Source organism: Mesitornis unicolor, unplaced genomic scaffold (assembly GCF_000695765.1).
Source record: "Mesitornis unicolor isolate BGI_N332 unplaced genomic scaffold, ASM69576v1 scaffold328, whole genome shotgun sequence".
NCBI classification, from domain to species: domain Eukaryota; kingdom Metazoa; phylum Chordata; class Aves; order Mesitornithiformes; family Mesitornithidae; genus Mesitornis; species Mesitornis unicolor.
In genome coordinates this window covers 22,239-33,073 of record NW_010200907.1, presented here as the reverse complement: position 1 = coordinate 33,073, position 10,835 = coordinate 22,239, and the positions used below count along the sequence as shown (strand labels likewise).

Here is a 10,835-nt window from a genome sequence, read left to right as displayed (position 1 = left end):
CGCTCCCTGGCGGGTGTTGCTGCGAGGCCCTTCCCCGACTCCCGCAGCTGGAGCGTTTTGCCCTCAGAGCTGGTGTTTTGTTTAGGGTATTTTAGGGTGGTGAAGGAGGTTGGATTTTTGTTTCCCGCCCATCCCCAGCCACCTTCCTATCCGCTCCCGCCGTGTAGTAGAAGGAAAGGAAACGCTGTGTCTTCCTACCCTCCCGTACAGCGCTTGGTCGGGGGGGTGATAGGGGCTATCAACTCTGGCGTGAGTTTCTACACCGCACCGTGTCTGACGGTACGAGTGTGTGTGTGTATCTTAGGGTAAAGGGTCGGTGAGGGGGAGGATTTCCTCTAGACAGCCATTTGTACAGGGGAGAAGAGCGTGTCTCTTCCTGTGCAAAGTTAGGGAGAAAAGGCAGCCGTTCACCGGCCTGTGTTCCGACGCACGTTCACTTTTTTAGTTCTGGTGCGTTGGGCCGGTGGAGAAAAGGTGATGCGTCTGTCTGTAACTATCGGCTTTATTCTTCGTGTGTTTTCTCTATTAATAGTGAGGTACAGTTATAGCTTCCTATAAATTATTCAGTCTTTAAAGGATTTATTTTCCTAACTTTCTTAACCTTTTTTGGCTGGAAACATAAAAGTTTCTTTTGCATCTCTTTAGGCTTCAGATCTGAGTATAAAGACTGTTTGCCTGCTGAGAGGTTGGGTGCCCTAACATCAAGGCATCACTTCCTCATAAACGGGGATTGAGGGCTGGCTGGGTGAAAGCATATAATTTTTGTTACTTTCTTAGGTTGTGAGTTAGAGGTGTTGAGTTAAATCTTTAATTTTGCTTTTATGAGCATATCTCTTCTTCCTTCTGTTTAGGTAATGTAACATAAGGGTTCCTGTTTTTAATTCTGGATGAGGAGTTTGACCACTAGTGTTTTTGAGCAGCTCCTTTTAAATACCAGGATTATTTAGCTTTTTTAGAGATTGAGAGGGCAGTTTGGTTCCTTAAGTCTGTTGTCTTTCTTTACAAGTAAGAAGCTATTTGTGATGTGAAAGTAAGAATATCTTCTTCCTAGGCTCTTATTTGCAGACTTTTTTTTAAAAAACCAACTGTTTCCTGTTTTACACAATTAATTGAAGGTATCTAAACCCTGCCGGAAAGCTGGTCAAGCTATAAAAGCAGCAATTGCTTTGCCATTTCTGAGAGTGCCTTTCCAAAATTAGGTACTGTGCCCATTCTGAAATGAGATGAAGTCTTATGAACTGGAGAAGTTCTTTAGCCTTGTCTGTATTGGCCACTGATAATGTTATGGTTGGGCCCTGACTGCCTTGATGACTTACACGAAGTGGTTGTTTCCTTCAGAGACTTTCTATTCTGAAGAGAAAATGGGGAGAGAAACAAGTTCCTGTATATAGTAGTTAAATAACAGAATACTTTTCTTTTGAGACTTCTTGTTCTGGTTTAAACAGAATAAATTCAGTCTCCGTGTTGTGGGGGGTTTTTTTAGCAGTTGAAAAATAATAGGATTAACTTATTTTTAGCACTGTATGTGTCAAAAAGATACAATAGGAATAGATACAATAAAAGAAGGTAGGTGATTGTGAGCAGGTAATTACTTTGATAAGGGTTAAAGCTGAGCAGATCTTTAAGCATGATTGGTGCCTCATAAATTCTGCTCTGCAGAATTGCCATTTGGAGCTGGAGGATGAGGAACAGTTTGTGTTTGGATAGCAAGTAAGGAGAGTTTACTCTGAGCCACTTTTCTTTTTGGGGTCCACTGAAAGTGAAATAAGCAGTTTCTGACAAGGAATTGGGTTACTTTTTAGAAGAGATTATTGTAAAGAGAGAATCTGAGATATGTTGTTCCTTTTTCGTGATTGCAGCTACAGGTATTAATGAAGAAAGTATGTTCTTTATGGAATTCACTTGTAATACTGCCGACATGCTGTGCCGTGAAGGGAGTTCCTCTGGGAGTTTGTACGGAGCTGGTTACAAATTTTAAGATTCTGTTTTTATCCTGTCTTGAAAAGAGATACTCGTTTGTCTGTGTCCTTCCCCCTCTCTCCCCCCGCCCCGATCTATCTGTTCTGGTTGCAGGAATAGGCAGTGGTACTTACTGAGCAAGTAAGTGGTGGTTTGTTTGGTTTTTCTTCTTTCTGCCTTCAAAGAACATCTATAAGACAACCAAGCCAAGACAGTGCTTTTGTTGGGACCTTTGCAGTTTACTGCGTTACATTTAGATGTCCACAACTTATCTGTTTCTTTTGAGTTTACTTTGTGACATGCAACTTTGTCAAAATAAGAGCAAGCAATTAAATGTGAAATTTCCATGTATTGGTGTTTGCAGAACATGAGCTGTGCGTTAGCATTTCCAGCGGTTCATCCACAGTTCCTTTGCTGTTTTGTTCTGGCTGTTGCAGCTGTCAGTGGTGTTCCATTTATTTTTAAGGAGTCCTTATGGAAACTGTCAATGGAAATTGGTGGAGCCCTGGAGAATAAAATCTGTTCTTTGAGGGCAAGTTAATTAAGGATGACAGTAGGCAGACGAACTTACGTTGCATTCTAATATTACATAACCTAGTATGCGAAGTCTGTTTTTATACATGATTGTTGGGTTCCTTTGTTCTAAGGTCGTCAGTTTTTAACCTATAGGCTTATCTAACTCATCCTTTCAGGTTTCATCTCTTCTGTCTTTCAAAGTACCTGATATCTAAGAGAAAATCCTTATTGGTTTTGTTGTGGTGTTTGTTTGGTTTATTGTTTTGGGTTTTTTTTTCCCCAGCCCCTGATATAAAAGTGTATTGTAACATCAGTTGGCAAGAAAGTAGATGGGAATTGGACCTGTGTTACTCTACTTTTCCCTGGCTTCTTGTAGCTTATAGGAAAGTATTGTAGCCCACAAACTGTAGTGCTGCCAGGCTCTGTTATTTTACCCTAGGGACGTGGTTTATGGCTAGAAATGCACAAGCTAGTTTAAACTCATCTTGGTCTAGTGTTTTTTTCTGGCCACAGGATGTGTACTGAGTAGACGACGATCCCTGGCAGTGATTTGGTGTGCTATTCATTATTTCAAGGCCAACAAGAATTTCATTGTTAATAGTGCTTGAATACAATAACAAGGCATCTTTTTAGAAAAGAGTGGAGGTGTAGTATCAGCAAGCTGCCAAAGCTGGAGGTAAAGATGGTAAAGACTAATTTCTTGTGTTTTGATATTGTCTTGTGACTTGTCAGAAACAGTCTTTCTAGTTGGACCAGGTAGCTGCTTGATCATATGGTAGGGTGGTGCTCTGTCAAAATCTAGAATACCCATTTCATTATTTAAATCCTGTGTGAATTATTTATGTTTACTCTTTTAAAGAGTTTTTTAAAGGTGGAAAAATTAGATTACTTAGGCATTTAGTTTCTAACTTGTACTGGGACTTTTGATGCTTTTGTTCAGAATTAACAATGAAGATTTATCATTAAGAACTTATTAATTTATCATTCAGCTTTTTTTTTCTTAATTTGAAGATGAGGAAGGAGGAAGGTTATTAGACAAATGTATTTCTAGAGGTGTTCTGTGTAACATTGGATATTTCAGAACCTATTGAAAGAAGAAGGAACTGATTACTGCTTTGATCATCTTATAGGATGGAATGGATTTAAATACATAGAACTGCTTGTCTTACTGGTGAATGAGCTGGTTTTCATTCTGGAAGGTAATATGTTTGTATCAGAGAAGATGGGATTATTTTAGACCTTTTATCAATGGGGAGTATTTTTTCCTTTGTAATTCTACAATGCATGTCAAGCTCAGCTTCTTGAATGTGTCTAGTTTTGAGTATATTTATAAAAAACCCCAAACAAACCACAAAACAAACCAAAAAAAAACCCCTATCGCAAAATATGCACTATCCTACTGCCTCAGCAAAACTTATTTCATTGCCAAATCACTAAAATAAGAGTTTACTCTGTTTATATATTTTGCTTTCTTCCAGCTTCCAGGTAGGTAGCTTCTGTATGTTGTTGAATTCTAATTGATCCCATTGTAACTCCCAATTCCCAGCTTTCTGCCTTGCCCCAGTTGGTGTTTGGATATTGCTGTTGGTTTGTTCTGTCTGGGCTGGCGTACAGATACATTAGAGAATTATATTTGGTTTCTTTAAGTCCCTCATGACAACCCAGACGTTCTGTCCTGCTGTCTTCAAACATTACACAGTGATTCTAAGGACTTGGAGCTTGTCTTTCTAGAATACCTGGGTAGGCTTTCTCTGCTACCTGAAAATACTTTGAACAGAGAGGATTCAGCCAGCTGGCTGTCTTGGGCAGAGTAACACTGCTTTAATTCTAGCTGGTAGGAAGATTTAAGCCCAGTTTGGGGTGGTTCAGAGGGACTTGGAGAAATCAAAATTACAGGTAAGAAATTATGCGTCCTTTCCTTAAGTGCTTATAGTCCTGCACAGATTACTAAAGTATAATTGAGGGAGCCATCATAGACATTGTAGAAAGAACCCACTTAATGTAAAAACCAACCAACCAACCATACCCAAAACACCACCCCCATTCCCCTGTAGAATTTCCTAGAGCAATTGAATTTTTTTGCCTGGTTAACTAAAATATTGGCTACTAAATGCCTTCCAGAATTCATTTGAGCTTTAACACCATGTATCTAGACGTGAATTCCTCAGACATAACAAATATATAGTCCCATAATAGTATGAAATATAAGATCAAATGTCTAGTGTCTGGTTATCGAGAGAGTAATTTTGTGTGAGTTTTGAACAAATTGTGAGATTTCCTGTTAAAATTTCCAGTGATATTTCAAAAATATCCAAGAACGTAAACTTTCAAAAAGCTGTGTGTCTTATAAGACCATAGTTAAAATCTTAATGGTTTTGCAAATTGTCTTTGACTGTCAGCTAATTATCCTTTCTGCTGTGTGGGTAAGTATGGCTCAAATACCAGGTTATTTTAAATAAAGGGAGAATCCCCCCCACTAAATGCACAATTTTTAGTCTGGTCCCTGCAAATGTGGTGCTTAATGCCCTGCCTGATAACAGAGCAGAGACAGTCAACAAATTATTAACTGTATGTTAGCAAATTCTTGTGCTGGTGTACAGATGAAGCAGTACAAACAATCTATCAGTCTCATTCAAAATGGTATCAAGATACACTGCTTTTTCCACTGTAAGACTGTCACTCTTATGTCTACTTGAAACTTATGCCAGGAGGAGTGACAGTTTTTCTTTTTGCTTGGGGTACCATTTCTGTTTTGCTTTTTTTTTTTTTTGTAACAAAGATCTTTTTTCTTTCTTTCTTTTCTTTCTTTCTTTCTTTCTTCTTGTTCTAGGTTGAAAGAAGAAAGGGAGACCTGCTTGTCCAATGAAGATGCAGTCTTAGTCCTCAGCTATTTAAGCTGAATGCATTGTGATTTCCAATAATTGAGACAGTGATTCTGAAAGCTGTCTACATTAATGAAAAGAACAATGTAGTCAGCTTAACTGAATCATCAGTGTTGCATATTGAATAGAACATGATAAACCAATCTTGATGGACTTACGCATGTTAGGAATATAGATATAAACATTTATTAAAGCATTGTCTTTTAAAAACAGTAGTTTTAAAAATGGAGAAATATGAAAATGTACCACCCCTCCCTAAAGAACCTGCAAGAGAAATGAATGTGGAGAATCATACTTGTCCCCCACCTCTGCCGCCTAATGAACAGCCTCCACCACCTCCCCTGCAAACGTCCAGTGACGCAGAGGTAATGGACGTTGGCTCTGGTGGTGATGGACAGTCAGATACCCCTGCTGGGGACACGCACAGTATCTGCAGAACACAGCTGCTCACAAAGGGATCTGCCTGCTACAAAAGTCGTCTTATAATAGACCCTAACAGTAGTGACCAAAGCCCAAGAACTGCTCGTCATGCACCTTCAGTTCGAAAGTTCACCCCAGATCTTAAGTTACTTAAAGATGTAAAGATTAGTGTTAGCTTTACAGAAAGCTGCAAAAGCAAAGATAGGAAAGTTCTGTACACTGGAGTTGAGCAGGATTATAAGGCAGATACAGATCTTGGTATTAATAATGTCAATGGGGATTTGCATGTTTGTCCTTTTGGTGGTAGTAATGGTAAACCTGTAGGAATAGGGGGTGAAAATGATGACAAGAAGGATGATGAAAATGATATTGATCAGGAAAAGAGAGTGGAGTACGCAGTTTTGGATGAGCTAGAAGATTTTACCGACAATTTGATGGAAATAGATGAAGAAGGAGGAGGGTTCACATCTAAAGCAATCGTTCAAAGAGATAAAGTGGATGAAGAAACCTTGAATTACTCGTATGAGGTAAGTAAATCCACAGGTTTTTGGTGGGTAAAAGGTTTCCAGGTTGCTAGAAAAAAATGCAGAGATGTTAACTGAAACAGTCTCTTTTAGAAATGTGCAGTACTCGAGTCAAAAATGCAGAATTTTCAGAGACCGAACACTGTTTTTTACAAAAACTTTGTAAATTATCTTGTTCAGACTTGTGAGTTGTGTGGCAGCTTCTGTAGTCTTGTTTAAAATTAACATTTAAAAGGCTTCTTACACAGTTGCAGCACATTTTATCGTGAAAAAATACCAGTTCTTACCTATGAAAACTTATTTTCTTACTTTTCAGTCTTTTTACTGGGATGACTGGAAAATCCTAGTTTCTTTCTGTATGGAAGTACATAGAGGAAATGTATACTTTTCCTTCACAAGGGGAAAGGGAGGTTCATAGACCCAGAATGGTAGTGTCTGATGAAGTCTCTTTCAGGATGACTTTGATAATGATGTGGATGCTCTGCTGGAAGAGGGTCTTCGAGCACCCAAAACAAGGAGACTGGAAAATGAGAAATATGGTGGTGAAAGCGATCACCAGTCTGATGGAGAAACAAGCGTGCAGCCAATGATGACCAAAATTAAAACTGTACTTAAAAGTAAGTTCATGTTCATTAAATGTTGGTAACTGTTCTGTGTGGCTGATGTCTGTAGAACAGAAGTGTATCAGCAAGCAAAGTTTAGGATAGCAGTTCTTGTGAAATAGTTAATATGTTACAGAATTTTATTGTTTAAAGGTTACTTACTATAGGATACGATTTTTCACATTGCATAACAGTTAAGTTGATTTTTAGGAGTGCTTTTGATCTTTATCTGTTGTATGTAATGATAATGTATTTTAGCGCGTGGATTTGTGAAAAACTTTGAAGAATGTTACTTCAGTGGTGGGAAGGTGAAGAAGGCTGATTGTTTTCTTGTCTCCAGTACTGTGAAACAGCTGAAGAGTGTTTCTGGACAATGTGGACTTCTTCCTACTTTAGTTACATGATTTCTGTTGTCACAATTGCTCTATGTGAAGATTTTATGCATATAATACTAGCTAAAAAAAATCATTAGGAAGGTCAGTGGCTTACATTTACCATGTTTCGTTATGTAAATGTTACAAATGACTAATAAAGAAGAGCATAGAATGTGAACCAGTAGTCATCATCATCATGGCTAGGCTTCACGAACAAGGGTAAGAGAAGGACACTGCCCATGCTTGCTGCAAGCGCGCTGACGGCTAAAAAGGCCGATGTGGGATAGGCAAGTCCAAAGTTGCCTAGTTGCAACTAGGCAAAAAGTCCAGAGTTGCAAAGGGCACAGCAGAAAGTCTCCTTAGGCGGTGTTGGCAAGGCGCAGTTCTTTCTGTGTTGTCTTTGCTCCTCGAGACTGATTCTTCGTGCGTTCTCAAAGGAGACAGCAGTGTCATGTCTCCGTGTCCCCCAACTGGAGGCCAGGGTGGACCACTGATGGCAGTCAATATGGCCAAAACTGAGGTATTGTTTCAGGGAGTCCTTGTATCTCCTCTTTGGGCCTCCTCTGTTGCGGTGGCTGGTGGCGAGTTCACCATAGAGCAGGATCTTAGGGAGGCGGTGATCCTCCATCCTGGAGACGTGTCCTGGCCAGCGCAGCTCAGCAGCATGGCCTCAATAACAGTATGTAACTGAAAACAGTCTGGTTTAGGATTAAAGTTTGAACATGCTCTAGAGGAGTATTTTACAACTTCACTATATTCTGAAATAAAAAAAAAACATACAGTTTTTCGCTACCGAATTTTTTACTTACACAGGATTGCCAGGAAGTGTCCCAGCTAAGATGAGTCTGGTCTCTGATTTCTGATGTAGAGAGGAATGAGACCATTCTGGGATTTCTGGAATAGAAATAGAAATTATTAACTTGAGTGTGAGCATAAGCATTTTGCTGCAATATTGCCATAGAATACCAGGTTGGAAGGGACCACAAGGATCATCCAGTCCAACCTCTCAAGGTAAAAGTGTAGTTTAAATGAGTTGAGTCAGCACCCTGTCAAGCTGACTTTTAAAGCTGACCAGTGTGGGGGAATTTACCACTTCCCCTGGGAGGTTTTTCCAATGTCTGATTGATCTCATGGTAAAAAAATTTCTTCTGGAGTTCAGTCGGAATCTCTCTGGAAGCAACTTGTGTCCATTACCCCTTGTCTTTTCCATGTGGCTCCTTGTGAAAAGGTAGTCTCCATCTGCTTGGTGGCCACCCTTTATGTACTGGTACATGGTGATAAGGTCCCCCCTAAGCCTTCTCTTCCCAAGGCTGAACTGGGCCAGTTTTCTCAGCCTTTCTGCATATGGCAGGTCTTCCAGTCCTCTGATCATCCTCATGGCCCTTCTTGGGACCCTTTTCAACCTGTCCGCATCTTTTTTGTATAGTGGGGTCCAAAATTGGACACAGTACGCAAGGTGTGGTCTGACCAGTGCCGAGTAGAGAGGGATAATGACTTCTTTGTCTCTGCTGGTGATGCCCTTTTTAATGCAACCCAGCATCCTGTTGGTTTCTTTACAGCTGCAGCACACTGTTTGCTCATGTTGAGCTCCACATCCACCAAGACCCCAGGTCCCTTTCCCCAGGGCTGCTCTCCAGCCAGGCAGAACCCAGTCTCAGCTGCGTTCTTGGATTATGGATTCCCAGATGCAAGACCTTACATTTGTCCGTGTTGAACTCTAGTCTGTCCAGGTCTTCCTGGAGGGTTACTCTCCCTTCTGAAGTGTCAACTACCCCACTCATTTTGGTGTCGTCAGCAAACTTCATCAGGGAGCTCCCGACCCCAACATCCATATCACTGATGAAGTGATTAAATAGCGTCTAGTGCAATATTGATCCCTGAGGGACCCCACTTGTGATTGGTTACCAGTTATAGAGCGAACCATTTACTACCACCCTCTGGGTACAGCCCATCAGCCAGTTCCCCTACCCACTACACAGACCACTTATCTACATTGTAGTTTGTCAGTTTTTCAAGGAGGAGGCTGTAGGGGACCATGTCAAAAGCTTTGGAGAAGTCCAAGTAGACAATGTCCACCGCTTGCTCTGCATCAACCAAACAGGTCACTCCATCATAGAAAGCAATCAGATCTGTTAAACATGATCTGCCCCTGGTGAATCCATGTTGGCTTTTCCCAATCATGTGTCCCAGTTTACTGGTGATATTACTAGGGAGGATTTGCTCCATAATGAGGCTAATGGGCCTGTAATTACCTGGGTCCTTCTTGTGTATAGGGATCACATTGGCCGCCTTCCAGTCTTTGGGCACGTCTCCTGATCTCCGTGACTTCTCAAAGATTATGGAGAGTGACCTCGCAACAACATCAGCCAGCTCTCTTAGCACCCTTGGGTGGATGGCATCTGGGCCCATTGATTTATACAGGTCAAGCTCCTGTAGTAGTTGACACATCAGCTCTTCCTTCACTGTTGGCGGATCTGCATCTGCTTCAGTATGGATAGTTGTTTCCATGGCCTGGGACCCAGCAGTGCTGGTAAAGACAGAGGTGAAGAAGATGTTGAGGGCCTCTGCCTTTTCAGCATTGTTGGTGACTAGTTCACCTCTCCTGTTCAATACTGGGCCAATATTCTCTTCCTGTTTCTGCTTGCTGTCAATATACCTGAAGAATCCTTTCTTGAAGTTTCTGACAACTCTGGCCAGTTTCAGTTCAAGCTGAACTTCTGCTTTGCTAACTGCATCCCTGCATGCCCTGGCAATGCCTTTGTAATTTTCAACAGGTGATGTTCCACTTTTCCATCTCTGGACATTTCCCTTTTCATTCTGAGCAGGCCCAGAAGCTCACAGAATATTGCTGCTTTTGCTATGTGATTTCTCATATTCGTTTATTGTACTGCAATTTCAGGCTTACTTTGTGGAAGTAGTATTCTTGATGGGTGAGATATTTGAATATAAAGCCCTGTAGATGTGATTTGGGTTTGTACTGTGCTTGTACTGAAAAGTACAATAGGAAAGCCTTAGCTTACAGCCTAACTCGCTGCTGGCTGCAAGTCTGATGATGTCTCAGTGCAAATTTATCCCCGAGTGTCACGTGTAAAAAATTTTAATGAGAAGCTCAGTTGTTTCAAAAGCCAGTACAACTTCTCCACTAAATATAGTGGTGCTTGTGATGGTATAATTTAGTACATAAAGAATACTAAAGAGAAGAAAAGATTCACTGGTGAAATGAACAAATCAATCGGTATAAAAATTAGTGCTACTGTTGCTTTTCAGTTGAAAACATAATGGAATCTGTAATTTTGCAGGATTTAATGTGGGTTAGAAGCATATACCTTTTTATTAAAGCAAAACAAAATCTTTCTGTAAAACTTTTTTATTCTTGTTTCAGTGTCATTTTATCCTTCGAAACACAAAAAGCCAATAAAAATAAAAACCTTGATTCTTCTTCTGTTCTTGTAAGCAGTGTATCCAAGTTTAAAGCCATTCTTTGCTTTAAAGGTCGTGGCCGCCCTCCTACAGAGCCTTTGCCAGATGGATGGATCATGACATTCCATAACTCGGGCA

At 40.5% G+C, this 10,835-nt stretch overlaps 1 protein-coding gene across 1 annotated transcript in view; it reads left to right on the top strand.

Annotated features, from left to right (window-relative positions):
- The first annotated feature begins 5,581 nt into the window (after positions 1-5,581).
- Positions 5,582-10,835, top strand: part of DGCR8 (DGCR8 microprocessor complex subunit) — a 15,116-nt gene continuing 9,862 nt past the window's right edge. The window contains exons 1-3 of the mRNA XM_010189877.1: positions 5,582-6,304; positions 6,756-6,918; positions 10,770-10,832. Of these exons, the coding sequence (XP_010188179.1) occupies positions 5,582-6,304; positions 6,756-6,918; positions 10,770-10,832 (949 nt within the window). The remainder of the gene's footprint in view (positions 6,305-6,755; positions 6,919-10,769; positions 10,833-10,835) is intronic.